General features: G+C 36.8%; 1 protein-coding gene across 5 annotated transcripts in view; it reads left to right on the top strand.

The window, feature by feature from the left end:
* XRCC4 (X-ray repair cross complementing 4) overlaps nt 1-17,789 on the top strand; it is a 291,089-nt gene that overhangs the window by 207,896 nt on the left and 65,404 nt on the right. Inside the window, exon 8 of one of the 5 annotated variants that reach the window (XM_043464725.1) lies at nt 9,543-11,281. The exons of the other annotated variants lie outside the window; for them this stretch is intronic. Within the exon in view, the coding sequence (XP_043320660.1) occupies nt 9,543-9,612 (70 nt within the window). The 3' untranslated portion in view covers nt 9,613-11,281. Of the gene's footprint in view, nt 1-9,542; nt 11,282-17,789 lie in introns of those variants that run through there. 5 annotated transcript variants of the gene reach the window in all.

Genomic DNA, 17,789 nt, shown 5'->3' with positions numbered 1-17,789 from the left:
TTTGACTCACAAACATACTTTTCTGTCTGACAGCATGTCACCTTTACTCCATGCCCAAAGCAGCCTGGGTGATCCTCAGCCTCACTTAGTGGTTCTCTGAAGCGATTCTCCAAGATATACTTTGTAATACAGGCAACCTTCTATATTTGTGATAACAGTAATAGTGATAGCAATAATAACAGCAGCCATAATTTATTTAGCACCTACTGTGTTTTCAGCATTCACTGCATAGATTTTATAACAGTCTTTCAAGGTAGGTCTAGGTATCTGAAAGTTAGGTCCTGTTACCCTCAATCAGCTCATGACAAAACTGAGACACGGCAAGGTAAGGATATAGCTGCTGCTGCTGCTGCTGCTAAGTCACTTCAGTCGTGTCTGACTTTGTGCAACCCCATAGGCAGCAGCCCACCGGGCCCCTCTGTCCCTGGGATTCTGCAGGCAAGAACACTGGAGTGGGTTGCCATTTCCTTCTCCAGTGCATGCATGCATGCTAAGTCGCTTCAATCATGTCCGACTCTGTTCAACCCCATGGACAGCAGCCCACCAGGCTCCTCTGTCCACAGGATTCTCTGGCAAAAATACTGGAGTGGGTTGCCATTTCCTTCTCCAAGGATATAGACCCACATCTAAATGGTATACTCCAAAATAAGCTGACCTAATAGCAGGTCTCCATTTCTTCTAAGGGATTCCTGCCCACAGTAGTAGATACAATGATCATCTGAGTTAAATTCCCCCATTCCAGTCCATTTGAGTTTGCTGATTCCTAAAATGTCAATGTTCACTCTTGCCACCTCCTGTTTGACCACTTTCAATTTGCCTTGATTCATGGACCTAACATTCCAGGTTCCTATGCAATATTGCTCTTTACAGCATTGGACCTTGCTTCTATCACCAGTCCCATCCACAACTGGGTGTTGTTTTTGCTTTAGCTCCATCCCTTCATTCTTTCTGGAGTTATTTCTCCATTGATCTCCAGTAGCATATTGGGCACCTTACCGACCTGGGGAGTTTATCTTTCAGTGTCCTATCTTTTTGCCTTTTCATACTGTTCACGGGGTTCTCAAGGCAAGAACACTGAAGTGGTTTGCCATTCCCTTCTCCAGTGGACCACGTTCTGTCAGACCTCTCCACCATGGTCTGACATGGGTCTCTCTCACCACATTGGGTGGCCCCACACGGCATGGTTTAGTTTCATTGAACCGTGAACTTCCAGATGTTCAAGCTGGTTTTAGAAAAGGCAGAGGAACCAGAGATCAAATTGCCAACATCCACTGGATCATCGAAAAAGCGAGAGAGCTCCAGAAAAACATCTATTTCTGCTTTATTGACTGTGCCAGAGCCTTGGACTGTATGGATCACAATAAACTGCGGAAAATTCTGAAAGAGATGAGAATACCAGACCACCTGACCTGCCTCTTGAGAAACCTGTATGCAGGTCAGGAAGCAACATTTAGAACTGGACATGGAACAACAGACTTGTTCCAAATAGGAGAAGGAGTACGTCAAGGCTGTATATTGTCACCCTGCTTATTTAACTTATATGCAGAGTACATCATGAGAAATGCTGGACTGGATGAAGCACAAGCTGGAATCAAGATTGCTGAGAGAAATATCAATAACCTCAGATATGCAGATGACACCACCCTTATGGCAGAAAGTGAAGAGGAACTAAAAAGCCTCTTGATGAAAGTGAAAGAGGAGAGTGAAAAAGTTGACGTAAGCTCAACATTCAAAAAACTAAGATCATGGCATCCAGTCCCATCACTTGATGGCAAATAGATGGGGAAAGAGTGGAAACAGTGTCAGACTTTATTTTTGAGGGCTCCAAAATCACTCCAGATGGTGACTGCAGCCATGAAATTAAAAGACGCTTACTCCTTGGAAGGAAAGTTATGACCAACCTAGACAGCATATTAAAAAGCAGAGATATTACTTTGTCAACAAAGGTCCATCTAGTCAAGGCTATGGTTTTTCCAGTGGTCATGTATGGATGTGAGAGTTGGACTGTGAAGAAAGCTGAGTGCCAAAGAATTGATGCTTTTGAACTGTGGTGTTGGAGAAGACTATTGAGAGTCCCTTGGACTGCAAGGAGATCCAACCAGTCCATCATAAAGACAATCAGTCCTGAGTGTTTATTGGAAGAACTGATGCTGAAGCTGAAACTCCAATACTTTGGCCACCTCATATAAAGAGTTGATTCATTGGAAAAGACCTTGATGCTGGGAGGGATTGGGGGCAGGAGGAGAAGGGAACGACAGAGGATGAGATGGTTGGATGGCATCACCAACTTGATGGACATGAGTTTGAGTGGGCTCCGGGAGTTGGTGATGGACAGGGGGGCCTGGCATACTGCGATTCATGGGTTAGCAAAGAGTCAGACACGACTGAGCGACTGAACTGAACTGAAGCATGTGAGAAGTGCAGATCAAGTATTTTTCCCTGGAGGGTAGGCCTTTGTTATGGAGAGTCTCTATCAGTCATCACAAAGATGACTTATTCTCTAACCCCTGCTAGAATCAGGAGAGGATCCTTTTTGGATCTTCATCTGGAGAAGCTGGTGGGATTCCTGGAGGCAAAATCCAGGAAAGGGTGGGGATTCCCCAAAACTCAGCCTCCCGCCCCCACCCCCAGTGTCTTACTCTCAAGCTGGTCTACGTTCATCTTCCAGCAATTCACTAAAATTCCCATTTAACAATTCATGGTTCCAGGGTACTCAACTTCAGAGAAGCACATCTCAGCTATGATACTCTGGATTAACCTCTCTCTCCAGGTTTGAGGGTGATGGTTTGCTCTGCAAACTCGATTATCTGGTTGGTCCAAGAAAAGTGACTGATTTTCAGTTTCTTCAACTTTATTTGTAAGGATAGGAGTGATAACTTCCAACCTCTTTACAAATCGGACATGAAACCAGACATCTCCCTCACATAATACATTAAATTTACTTAATCCAAAACAGAGAATTGAAACAGTCTTGACTACATTTGGTTTTAACAACGGAGAAATTATAAAAATGGGATTATGTATACATTATGTAGGATGGTATATAAAGTCGATACTTTCATTGATTTGCTTAACAAAATCAAAACTTAAATGTCTATTTCATTCCTTTTGTAAATATTTATGATGATTTTGCTACACTCCAAGTACTCTGATTATATTCTGTACCACGTGTCTTATAAGGATTCTCTGCTGAAAACAAATCTTCATTACTTGGAAACTTAGAAAGCACATTATTAAGGCTCAAGCTGGTCATTTCATGACCAAAAGCTAGTTGGAAAGAATCTCTTTCACGTTATTATCTGCACAAAAGGAAATCTTTCATTATTCATGACTTCTTATTTAAGAGCTCATATAATAATTTAGAGGGCTCTGGGATTTTCTAAATTAGTACAAAGAAGTCTTAAATTCTTCACAATTTTCTGTTCTCTAAAAAATTGAATTTTTATCCTCTTATCAGTATCCACTATTCAGAGATTTATAAAATGCTGCAAAATTGCCACCCCTCATGAATATTGGCAGGTAAAAATGTGCTTTTCCTTATTCATGATAATAACAGTGTCACTTTTAAAGGGGAGAAGTACACAATCATTACTTTGTTGTGTTCTGTAATCATTCAGCTTTGGTAGATTTTGCAAGTGTTGTCAAGACTTCAAAATCAGCAGATAAATATGAATAAATTCAGGTAGAAAATAAACTAAACATTACTGGTAGCTATTAATATTTAAACATTAGGCTCGTAGAACACAAACACAAAATGTATTAGTGTATCTTATTTTTCTGCAATGTGTGAAGATTTTCAAAAACAAAATAAAATGTAGGAGGCATTCTGGTGAATTGGAAAGCCTAAAGTACAAAGAATTGAAACATCTGGGTTTTAAGCTCTGGTTAGACCACAGGTTTGTGTGACTTTGAGTTCATTTATCACTTCTCCCTCTTTTTAAAATTTCATACATAAATGGGAATATGGGACCAGGTCATTAGTAAGAGTTTCAGCTCATAAATTATATAATTCTGTGTCACAATTCACACTAAGATTATGCAATTATAAAATTGATAAAATATGTATTTCAAAAGATTTGTCATTTTCCTATAAAATTTGCCTGAGTTTTCTTTATCTCTTTCTTTCTCTATTTTCTGTTTCTTTTCTTTTCTTTCTTTCTTTTTTTTTTTTTTTGCTTTTGTGTTGGGAAGGGTGGGAGAAGAACAATGAAAAATTTAACTACTTTTCTCAAAATATAATTGCAGTGCTTCCCTTGGATGAAAATTTATTACTGGACTTACATGTAAGCAAGGTAGATAGATGCTGATATAAAATAGTTATTGGATGAGCAGAATAGAAACATCTTTCCTTTGATTTTATCCACCTTCAAATTTCATCTCCCCTTTTGCCACAATACTGTTTATGATTTATTTCTTTAGATTAAGATTAAATAGCCCTATTCTTTTAAAATTTTTGTATACCTGCTTATTACCAGCTTTATATGTCAAAACATTTTAATTTATTAGGTGCTTTTGTATGACAGCTGATTTGGAGGCATTTTGTGTTAAGATTTTTGGTTTGGGTTAAAGGGAAGGAGAAGACAACTCTATCCTTGGGCTTTGCTCAGGGAGTGTAAATTTTTATAGGTAGATAGATATGAAAGATATATACATATTTAAAGTTTTGTATTTACATAAATGTAACTATATGTGTGTGTGTGTGTGTGTGTGTGTATGACTTCCCTGGTAGCTCAGCTGGAATAGAATCTGCCTGCAATGCAGGAGACCCCAATTCGATTCCTGAGTCAGGAAGATCCCCGGAGAAGGGATAGGCTACCCACTCCCGTATTCTGGCCTGAAGAATTCCATGGACTGTATAGTCCATGGGGTCGCAAAGAGTCAAACACGACTGAGCAACTTTCATTGTGTGTGTGTGTGTGTGTGTGTGTGTGTGTGTTATATGATACTTGAGGTGTGAGGCAAGATATGGGACTAGAGGACATTCTGTGAATGAGATGCAAAGAAAAGTGAAGTAAAACTACCACAGTTTGTAGAGAAAAGTGAATCACCTTGTTTCTCACAGAGGAGCATCTCAGAGTTTACTACTTGAAATAATAAAAATGTCTGGCAAATAACATGTTCCCTAGCCATCTGCTTTGAAAACTACAGGCTATAGCCCTTCCTTGAGGTTCACAGTGAACCTTTCTTTGCATGTTAGCCTTTTTAAATCATCATTTTGCTAGTGTGTTTGAATTTAAAACACCTTTTACTGGAGTGTCTCATGGAATTTTGGAAAACACTTGCAGAGAGCGCTTTCTGTTTATGATTATTACTAATTCTAGTAAGTATCCCCCAGAATAATTGGGATTGACTAGATGTTTTTCTGCTGAAGAATTCAGTGTCTCATGATATTCATTACCACATACTTAAGCTCCAATATGTAATTTGAAGTAAGTCTTTAAATACACATTTCAGTTCCCCACTGTTTGCCATATGGTCATGAACTGGCATTATTATATTTCATATAAATGACATTTTGAATTATACTGTATTTCCATAATTAATGAAATGAGTTAATTTCTTTTTGTAGATAATAGTAATTTCTAGTTCTGCAAGTTAAATGCAGCAGGACTCTTTCTTTATTCTCATTTTTACAGGCCAGTTAGCATCCCACTGAACTGAATGCACAGATGATTCTTTCTTTTCTTCCCCTCACCACCCACCTCTTTCTTTTGGTTTAGTTGTTTGATTAATTGCATATTAATTAAATTATTTTTTCATAAATTCAAAATTTCATCAAATGTGTGTCTTTTATTCATTTTGTAGACTAACTGACAAAAATATATTTTGGATTTTTCTTAGTTCACAGGAAAATAGAGGAACTTAAGTCTTTATTGTAGATTTAGTGACCGGATGAAGTGATCTTTTAAAATTCAGTATATTAGGGAGGGAGGCGGGAGGGGGGATCAGGATGGGGAACACAAAAAAAAATTTAAAAAAATAAAATAAAATTCAGTATATTAACGAGTAGAATTATTTCCAATTGTCATAAACAATAGAAATAATATTGAGCCTTATTATTGACCCATTTCTTGCTCAATGTAATTTTATTTGACAATTATAATTTAAATGTAAATGAGGATATGGATCTCCATTTTTGTCAGCTGACTAAGCCATTCTTTCAATGGTTACATTCCCAGGCCACCACTTTGGAGACTTGTCTCTAATCATTGACCCAGTAGATGTTCTCCACTCCTTGGTATTTGTCACCAATCATATTCATCTTATGTATCACTGTAGCTTCTTTCCTCTCCTCCCAGAGAGAGTGATGTCCTTCTTCTATGACCAGGCCTTGACAATCTTACCTCCTAATACAATGCTATATTTTACTTACAGTTACTGTTCTCAAGTTAGATTTACTGAAATTCCACAAATATTTCTCATCCCTCCACTTTTATATATATTTTTTCCTAAATTGTTCTCTCTGCTTGGAAATTCTTATTTCCTACTTCTTTTAAAATCTTAGCCTTCAAAAGTCACCTCTTTTACCCTGGAAATTATGAGTATAACCTTTCCTCTTTGAGCTTGTAAGCTATTAAGTGGTAAGTGTCCTTTAATTTTTAATCTATTTACCTGGTATTTATCTATGGGAATTATCTGTGGGATAAATGTCTATTATTTATCTATGGTAATTATCTCTATACTCAAATTTTTAAACTACTTGAACACTGAAGTAGCACCCCAGCGACTTCTGTATTCCATTTAGTAAGACACATGCCGTTTAGTAAGATACTTGTACTTTGAGTGTTAGACATACATGAAATATTTGTTGAATTAATAAATGAGAGAATGAATATGATTTTACATTAGATTACCCCAGAAAAAGATTAAAATATACAAGAATACTTAGCTACAAAAGCAGTTTTCGACAGTGGATTACAAAAGTTTCTTTTAAATTAACTCTATAAAAGAAACCAATGTATAGATATTTTAAAGTTGGCTTAATTTTATAAAATAATATCATTTATACATTTTAATAATGTGATTAATATCTAATTTTACCTCTTTTTAAATCTCTTTTCTAAAATGGAAAAGATGTTTAACTTTGTCTTTTTCTCTTTTTATCGTAGATAGATATAAATAGTACTTTAAATACTCTGTTGAATAAAGAATAAAATATGACAAAAAAGAAATAACCATGACTGTTTACACCATCTGTTAGTAGATGAACAGACACACTTGTCCTTAACCAGTGGCATGTATATCTACGAAAGTACCTAATTACAGAAAAGAAACTTAGAAATATTTTTCTGCTCAAGTAAGCATTTTGTGCCAAAGAAATGATCAAAAGATAATGGGAGCAATAGAAACTCAGTATTGTTGGATGCCAAGGTTTAAATTTTTTGGTTTTTGAACCAAAATAGTTCAAAGATAGAGTAAAAATAAAGAAAAAAAAAAAGAGTAAAGATAAAGTAGTAGCTTTACCAGTGGAAATTTATCTTCACCATAGTATGCTGTGAACTTCCCTGGTGGCTGGGGGGTAAAGAATCCGCCTGCCAGTACAGGAGATGTGGTTTTGATTCCTGGCTTGGGAAGATCACCTGGAGAAGAAAATGGCAACTCTAGTATTCTTGCCTGGGAAATGCCATAGCCAGAGGACCCTGGTGGGCTACAGTCCATGGGGTCACAAAAGAGTTGGACACAACTTAGTGACTAAACAACAACATATTCTGCTATAAAAAGCCATGTATTCCAAGTATTTATGACTATCAGTGAAACTTCTGGTAAACTGGCTAAACATAAATGTTTTATTGTCAGTGAACATTCAAGTAATATGTATATTACTCCAAAGAACATGTGTGGCCTATAAAAACCATATGCAAATATTACCATTAGCAGCAAATTCTGAGCAGCCTTGTAGGAATTAACTGAGAAAACTTCTGGTTGCCTTATTAGATCACAAGCAAAAAAAAAAAAACACTGCAAAGTAATAATGATAATAGTAACTATTAAATGAGCATGAAGAAGTGAAGTAAAGTCGCTCAGTCGTGTCTGACTCTTTGTGACTCCTTGGACTGTAGCCTACCAGGCTCCTCCATCCATGGGATTTTCCAGGCAAGACTACTGCAGTGGGTTGCCATTTCCTTCTCTAGGGGATCTTCCAAACCCAGGGATCGAACCCGGGTCTCCTGCATTGTAGGCAGACGCTTTACCGCCTGAGCCACTAGGGAAGTCCTAGCATAGATATGGTTAAAGAACCATGTTTCAAAAATAAAACACACAAAATAGAAAATCTGGATTTAGGCCTGAATTTTAGGTGTGTGTAAATTTTTAATGATTTATTACTAGTTCATGGCATTAGTGATGGAGAAGGAAATGGCAACCCACTCCAGTATTCTTGCCTGGAGAACTCCATGGACAGAAGAGAAGCCTGGTGGGCTATAGTCCATGGGGTCGCCAAGAGTCCGACACGACTGAGCGACTAAGCACCGCTTTAGTGATAATGCTTTTCTTCCACTTCTTGACATTTTTCAGAACTTTTAAAGGCATTTTAGGACATCTTAAGACATTTGGGGAAACATTTTAAAAAACATTTTTAGAATAGGGGGATTTGGGGGAGAACTGTTTGGTGCTGTGATGAAATCCTTGAATTCATTTAGGTAAGTAAATACAGAAGACAGTGGACAAGTTGTTCTTCCCTGGAACTCTGTAGTATCATTTCTCAAAGTTTCTTATGTTGAACACTAATATCTCAAGAGGTTAATAAATGCTACTTAGTAAGGAAATGAAGGAGTTTGTAGAATCTACAAATACAGTAATCAATGGATTGAGTAAAAGTAAAAAGATTTCTTTACTTCTGGAAGCTTTCAATATCTTAATATGCATCAGGTACCCTCAGGAAGAATATATAGTTTGTAGCACTTGCAAACAATTCTTTGACCTAGGATCACGTTTTCACCAAACACCATGCATTGGTATGGAACATACTTTTTAAAACACTGTCTTATTATTTCAGAGTTAAAAAATAATGATGTACATATAGAATAATCTACCTTATATTTCTGTAATAAGAAATTATATATAAAAAGGTGCCATTAGAAAAGACATTCACCACTCTGTCACTAAAGAGCTTACATGTTAGGTGAAAAACTTTATGAAAAGTTGATAAATATAAAAAATGATTGTATGCATGATGTATGCTAAGAAGGAAACAAAACAGGGAGTTGAGATGGATGGTTAGGAAAGACTCAAGACAGGTAATATTTAAGCTTCATGTAAGCATAAGGAGTAGGCTTTTAAGAGTGAGGTATTCACTGAAAACAGAATGGTATATGCAAAGGTTCTAAGGTGGGAAGAAACTCAATGTGGTTGGGTAGCAACATATACAGGAAGTAACACACCCACATACTTGCAGAGGTAGACAGGCCAGATCATGCAGACCTTAGAGCTCAAAGTAAGGGAGTGCAGATTTTATTCTGTGTGCTTTGGGAAACTTATAGAGTTTTAAACAGTGAATTTTATTTGATTTACTTTGTAAGATCACTTTTTCTGCTCTGTGGTAGATTGAAAGCGGACCAGAGTGGAACTCTGGAAGCCCAGTGGAGAAGCTGCACGAATCCAGATGAAAGATGAAAGGGATGATGTGTGGTCAGTTTTGAGACCCAGTTTGATGCTTTCCAGCAGGAGATAAGAGAGACGTTGCAAATAAGCATGACCTTGATCTCCTTTTCTTCTCTGCTCTTCTTTCCAGATAGCAGCATCAGAAATATGTAGCATTGCCTATGCCAAAGTATAAATTATCTAAATTACAAATTTCTCTCTTGGATTGACTTTAATTTGATGTATTATTTGGAAGAGTTCCAAAATGATTGGTTGAGACAATGTGTAAGACCCCTTGGAGTCACATCTACCTCTTTGCCTGTTCCATTTATCTTATTCTGACATTTTATTTCAGCACATCCTTTCACTCTGAATGAACTTCATTTCCTTTCAATTTAATTATGACACTCTTTTATAGGATATGAAAATGAAAGTTAATTTGGTACTATGAGAAATGAGAACTCTTTTGGCAAAGATACGCCACCGTGGCATTCTCTGCAGTAGCTATCCTTATTAACACTGTCATTGACACTGTGTGTATGTGTATGTATGGGTGCTCAGTTGTGTCTGACTCTTTGTGATCTTCTGGACTGTAGCCTGCCAGGCTCCTCTGTCCATGGAATTTTCCAGGCAAGAATACTGGAGTGGGTTGCTATTTCCTACTCTGGGGCATCTTCCTGACCCAAGGATAGAACCCACGTCTCTTGTGTCTCCTACATTGGCAGGTAGATTCTTTTACCACTGCACTACTTGGGAAGCATCATTTACACCAGCTAAGTGTTATTCCTCCCAAATTTAAATCATGCTTCCTACCACTTACAGCCTTTGAATCCATGATAGAAAACAAAAGCAAAGCTAACTTAGGGGGGGACCTTGTTCATATATAATGTTTATGCTACACAGATATATTTTCAGATTAATTTCAATTTCATTGTTTAAATTTAAATTACATATATTTTCATGTAGGCCAAATTCCATGTAAATAAAAATTATAAAGAAAATAGAGCTTAGTACTAGCTTCATTTGTATTTACAAACTTAATTCCCTCAAAAATCTATGCATAGAAATATTTTTCTTTGAGTTTTATAAGATTATTTAATGACTACACTAATATGCAAGTAGTTTAAGTATCTGTTAATAGCAGTTAACAAAAATAAGCAGTGTCTTTGCTTTAGGCGATTGGCTGTGAAGAAGTACCTAACAGAATTATTAAACTTTAGACAATGTTAAAGAGTGAAAAAGAGAATACTTTGAAAATAGACTTATTTAAAAAAAAACTATACCTGTATCTATGTAATATATGTGTGTGTGTGTGTGTGTGTGTGTATATATGTATATAAAGGATACCATAACTCAGTTGCATTTTTTTATGTCACAAAGACATTTGCCTTGAAGATTGCCCCTTATATTATCTCTTTTAAATGAATGAAAAATTGTGTGCTTTAACGTTCTGTTATTCACCAAAGAATTTTAAAGTAATAGTTATACATTTAGTAGACCTAGTTTCTGTTAGTTCTCTTTGGGACTGAAATTATAAATAGGAAGATAGATACTTGTGAAGATATGTCCTTTGATGTGCTTTTTAAGTCCACATTATTTCTCATCTGATGTATTATCAGTTCAGTTCAGTTGCTCAGTTGTGTCCAGCTCTTTACGCCCCCATGGACTGTGGCATGCCAGCCTTCCGTGTTCATCCCATCTCCTGGAGCCTGCGAAACTCATGTCCATTAAGTCAGTGATGCCATCCAACCATCTCATCGTCTGTCATCCCCTTCTCCACCCATCTTCAGTCTTTCCCAGTATAAGGGTCTTTTCCAGTGATTCGGTTCTTTTCATCAGGTGGCCAGAGTATTGGAGTTTCAGGTTCAGCATCATCCTTCCAATGAACGTTCAGGACTGATCTCCTTTAGGATGGACTGGTTGGATCTCCTTGTTGTCCAAGCGACTCTCGAGAGTCTTCTCCAACACCACAGTTCAAAAGCATCAATTCTTCGGCACTCAGCTTTCTTTATAGTCCAGCTATCACATCCATACATGATTACTGGAAAAACCATAGCTTTAACTAGATGGATCTTTGTTGGTAAAGTAACGTCTCTGCTTTTTAATATGCTTTCTAGGTTGGTCATAGCTTTTTTTACAGGGAGCAAGCATCTTTTAATTACATGGCTGCAGTAACCATCTGAGGTGATTTTGAGGCCCCCCAAAATAAAGTCTCTCACTGTTTCCATTGTTTCCCATCTATTTGCCATGAAGTGATGGGACTGGATGCCATGATCTTCATTTTCTGAATGTTGAATTTGGGTTTTTTTTTTAGGTGATGATTTTTTTTTCATTTATTTTTATTAGTTGGAGGCTAATTTCTTTACAATATTGTAGTGGTTTTTGCCATACATTGACATGAATCAGCCATGGATTTACATGTGTTCCCCATCCTGAACCCCCCTCCCACCTCCCTCCCTATCCCATCCCTCTGGGTCATCCCAGTGTACTGGCCCTGAGCACTTGTCTCATGCATCCAGCCTGGACTGCTGATTTGTTTCACACTTGATAATATATATGTTTCAATGCTATTCTCTCAGATCATCCCATCCTCGCCTTCTCCCATAGAGTCCAAAAGTCTGTTCTATACATCTGTGTCTCTTTTTCTGTCTTGTGTATAGGGTTATCATTACCATCTTTCTAAATTCCATATATATGTGTTAGTATACTGTATTTGTGTTTATCTTTCTGGCTTACTTCACTCTGTATAATGGGCTCCAGTTTCATCCATCTCATTAGAACTGATTCAAATGTATTCTTTTTAATGGCTGAGTAATATTCCATTGTGTATATATAGCATAGCTTTCTTATGCATTTGTCTACTGATGGGCATCTAGGTTGCTTTCATGTCCTGGCTATTATAAACAGTGCTGTAATGAACATTGGGGTACACGTGTCTCTTTCGGATCTGGTTTCCTCAGTGTGTATGCCCAGTCATACACAGTCATACACAGCTGGGTCATATGGCAGTTCTGCCTGACTTCAGACTCTACTGCAAAGCCACAGTCATCAAGACAGTATGGTACTGGCACAAAGACAGAAATATAGATCAATGGAACAGAATAGAAAGCCCAGAGATAAATCCACATACCTATGGACACCTTATCTTCGACAAAGGAGGCAAGACTATACAATGGAAAAAAGACAACCTCTTTAACAAGTGGTGCTGGAAAAACTGGTCAACCACTTATAAAAGAATGAAACTAGAATTCTTTCTAACACCATACACAAAAATAAACTCAAAATGGATTAAAGATCTAAATGTAAGACCAGAAACTATAAAACTCCTAGAGGAGAACATAGGCAAAACACTCTCCGACATAAATCACAGCAAGATCCTCTATGACCCACCTCCCAGAATATTGGAAATAAAAGCAAAACTAAACAAATGGGACCTAATTAAACTTAAAAACTTTTGCACAACAATGGAAACTATAAGCAAGGTGAAAAGACAGCCTTCAGAATGGAAGAAAATAATAGTAAATGAAGCAACAAAGGATTAATCTCAAAAATATACAAGCAACTCCTGCAGCTCAATTCCAGAAAAATAAATGACGCAATCAAAAATGGGCCAAAGATCTAAACAGATATTTCTCCAAAGAAGACATACAGATGGCTAACAAACACATGAAAAGATGCTCAACATCACTCATTATCAGAGAAATGAAAATCAAAACCACAATGAGGTACCATTACACGCCAGTCAGAATGACTGCTATCCAAAAGTCTACAAGCAATAAAGGCTGGAGAGGGTGTGGAGAAAAGGGAACCCTCTTACACTGTTGGTGGGAATGCAAACTAGTACAGCCACTATGGAGAACAGTGTGGAGATTCCTTAAAAAACTGGAATGTTGAGTTTTAAGCAAACTTTTTCATTCTCCTTTTTAACTTTCATCAAGAGACTCTTTAGTTCTTTTTCGCTTTCTGCCATAAGGGAGGTGTCATCTGTGTATCTGAGGTTATTGATATTTCTCCCATCAATCTTGATTCCAGTTTGTGCTTCATCCAACCCTGCATTTTGCATGATGTATTATAATTTCTTCCTAACACATCTCCTCCTCCTAGTTGCCGCTTTCTCTAAAGCCATTCTCGGTCTTGCTGCGAAAATGATCTTTATAAAGCATATCTAATCATGCCTTTCCTTGTTTAAATTCATTATTTTAAAATCCAACAACCTCTCATTGTTTGTTAGATTCTCATTGTTTGTATACCATTGTTGCCCCATTTTGAAGTTAAGAGATTGAAGCTCAGAAAGGCTAAAGAACTTCAGCAATGTCATAAAACTAATAAGTGGCAAAGTTTAGGCTACATACCATATGAATTCAGTCATTTGAAGTTTGTTGAAAATTTTCTTGTGGTACCATAAATGTTCTATATGTGCTAGAAAACAATATGTCTACATTTGCATTTGTTTGGTACAATGTTCTTTATATGTCTGGTGGATCAGATTTGTTAATTTTCATATTAAAATCTATATCCATATCCATTTTCCTAAAAAGAGATGCATTAAAATCCTTCACTACTATAATAACTGGACATGAAAAAACAGACTGGTTCCAAATACGAAAAGGAGTATATCAAGGCTATATTTTGTCACTCTGCTTATTTAACTTATATGCAGAGCACATCATGAGAAATGCTGGGCTGGATGAAACACAAGCTGGAATCAAGATTGCTGGGAGAAATATCAATAACCTCAGATATGCAGATGACACCACCCTTATGTCAGAAAGTGAAGAAGAACTAAAGAGCCTCTTGATGAAGGTGAAAGAGGAAAGTGAAAAAGTTGGCTTAAAGCTCAACATCCAGAAAACTAAGATCATGGCATCCTGTCCCATCACTTCATGGCAGACAGATGGGGAAATAGTGCCAGACTTTATTTTGGGGGCTCTAAAATCACTGCAGATGATTGCATGGTGACTTCATGGTGACTGCAGCCACGAAATTAAAAGACGCTTACTCCTTGGAAGAAAACTTATGACCAACCTAGACAGCATATTAAAAAACAAAGACATTACTTTGCCAACAAAGGTCCGTCTAGTCAAGGCTACGGTATTTCCAGTCGTCATGTATGGATGTGAGAGTTGGACTATAAAGAAAGCTGAGCACCAAAGAATTGATGCTTTTGAGCTGTGGTGTTGGAGAAGACTCTTGGGAGTCCCTTGCACTGCAAGGAGATCAAACCAGTCAAACCTCAAGGAAATCAGTCCTATATATTTATTGGAAGGACTGATGCTGAAGCTGAAGCTCCAATACTTTGGCCACTTGATATTAAGATCTGACTCCTTAGAAAAGACCCTGATGCTGGGAAAGATTGGAGGTGGGAGGAGAAGGGGACGACAGAGGATGAGATGGTTGGATGGCATCACCGACCTAATTGGACATGAGTTTAAGTGAACTCCAGGAGTTGGTGATGGACAGGGAGGCCTAGCGTGCTGCAGTCCATGGGGTCACAAAGAGTTGGACACGACTGAGTGACTGAACTGAAGTGAGCTATAATAAGCTTGTCTATATTTCTTTGTAGTTGACAACCTGTGAGTATATTATTAGATAAAATAGTTTAATATTCCTGAAAAATGAAATCTTTTATTATCAAATCATTCTCATTTTTTCTAGTAATGCTCTTCATCTCAATAAGAGATATTAATATAGCCAGGGGAGATTTCTTTTTTTTAGCATTTACCTGGTATTTATATTTTTCTGTCTTTTTTACTTTCTACTTTTTTGTATCCTTACCTTTTGGAAATCTCTCTGATGAACTGCATTTAACTGCATTTTTTGCTTTTGTTTTTTATCTCATCTGATAGTTTTTGTCTTTTTACTGTTTGGGGGACATATAATGTTTTTCTTCTTTCGGTGACTACTCTCCAATTCCAACATGTTTTCTTAACTTATGAAATTGTAAAAGTCAATCAATTATACTTTTGCTCCCTTTAGAGAACTCAGTATTTGGAACACTTTAACTCCTTTAAATTTTATTCCCTTAAATTCCTTTTATCCCTAATTCCCACAAAGTTAGTGTTATTTTTGTGTATTTGGGGACATTTTAAGTCTTTTTTTAAAGGACATTCTCATTATTAGTTTGTATGTATAGCCAGTGCTCATTTAAATCATTTAAATTTATCTACAAATTTGTAACCTTCACTGTTTTTGTTTTTGTTTTTCTACTTGAATTTAGAACTTGCATTTAAAACAGCTCTCTGGAATTATTTTCCATTTATCTGAAATACATTTTTCAAAATTTCCTTTAATGATACTCTGGTGGTTGGTTTAGTCACTAAGTTGTGTCAGACTCTTGCAGCCCCATAGACTGTAGCCTGTCAGGCTCCTCTGTCCTTGGGATTTTCCATGCAAGAATACTGGAGTGGGTTGCCATTTCTTTCTCCAAGCAATGATACTCTACTAGATGCAAACTTCTCAGTTTAGTTGGTTGGAAAATGTCCTTATTTAACTTGTGCTCTTGAGAAAATTCTACTGAAGCTAGACTTTAGGTTAGCAGTTATTTTCTTTCAACAAACTAAGATTTAATTTCATGGGAAACTGAACATTTCCTGACATTCTCACAATCACTCCTTGGGAGGTAATCTGCCTTTTCTCACTGACTACTTGTAAGATTACCTCTTTGTCTTTGGTATTCTAAAGTTTCACTCTTACGCATCCAAATGTAAATTTCTTTTTGGTCATTTTGCTGTGATTTGTGACTTCTAAGGGGAATAATTGGTTCTGAAAATTACTCAATCTTGATTTCTTCAGATATCTCTTCTATTTTATTCTCTCTGCCCCTTTTTTTTGCTGCTCAAATCATGCTTAGGTTAGGCCATCACTCTATTTTCTATGTCTCGTTACTTTTATTTGACTCTCCATGCTGAATTCCACATAGTTCCTCCTAGTCATGTTTTAGGTTACTAGTTTTCTCTTCATATATGAAAGGCTAATCTCTTAAGCTTGGTCACTGAATTTTTAATTTCAGGTATTGTATTTTTATTTCTAGAAATTATGTGTGTTTCTCTCCAGATATGCTTTATCATTGTTTATAGTTTCCTGTTATTGTTCTTGAGTATCTTTTACTTTTGAAATGTAGTAAGCATTGTTATTTTATTGTTTTCTATTCGTCATAATATTTGAAATCTTCACAACCAATTTCTGTTATTGTTTGTTCGGTTCTCATTCATAAGCCTTGTTTTCTTATGAGTGAAGTAATTTTTTACTGTGTGTTACTCATTTTTTTTTTTTAGAAAATTACTTGTAGGAATTCTTTGAGACCTAGTGTAAAGGTGTTTTCTCTGCAAAATATTTGTCAGTGCTTCTGCCACATAGGGGCACTAATGGTCTTCAACTATTTTAAATTACCTAGTTTGAGATTTTCTTGTTTGTTTATTTTTCAGTTTTATTGAGATAATTGACAAGTGAAAGTGTAATGTATTTAGAGTGTATAGCATGATGATATTGTGAAAGGGTTACCACAGTATATAACGCATTCACCATTGAGGATTTTTTTTTAAACCACCCAAATCACATTAATTTGAGCTGCAAATATACCCAAGAGTAGGTTTGTGGTTACTAAATGAATCTTGCGTGACCTTTATGAGGGAGGGTCTCCTCTTTGGACAAGCCCTAAGATTTGTCTCTACCCCGCTGTATCCCACAATTGTGTGAAAACTGCAATTTAAGTTCACTAAGTTCCAGTAAATGTCCTTGGGCGGGGGGGGATTAGTCATTTTATCTCTTTAAGATCCTGCCTTCCTTTAGCTTTTATTCTAATAATTTCCTTAGTACTGTATCAGTTCTCCAGTGCTCTTAAGTGAAAAACAAATGTATGTAAAAATGTCAGGCTTCCCTCGTAGCACTGTTGGTAAAGAATCTGCCTGCAGTGCTGGAGACCTGGGTTCAATCCCAGGGTTGGGAAGAGTCCCTGCAGAAGGAAATGGCAACCCACTCCAGTGTTCTTGCCTGGCAAGTCCCGTGGACAGAGGAGCCTGGCAGGCTATAGTCCATGGGGTCTCAAGAGTCAGACACAACTTAGTGACCAAACCACCGTGTAATAATGTACACACACACACTCTCCAGAATGTTTAGTTCTTTTAAGCAAGAGATATGCAGACACCTAAGCTTTCAAATATTGAAAATAACCATTCAAATTCATAAGCTAAAATTTAGCAAAATTTCTACTA

Source organism: Cervus canadensis, chromosome 4 (assembly GCF_019320065.1).
Source record: "Cervus canadensis isolate Bull #8, Minnesota chromosome 4, ASM1932006v1, whole genome shotgun sequence".
In the NCBI taxonomy this organism is placed as follows: Eukaryota; Metazoa; Chordata; class Mammalia; order Artiodactyla; family Cervidae; genus Cervus; species Cervus canadensis.
The sequence above is the reverse complement of the archived record's forward strand: the minus strand, read 5'-3'. Positions and strand labels throughout refer to the sequence as shown.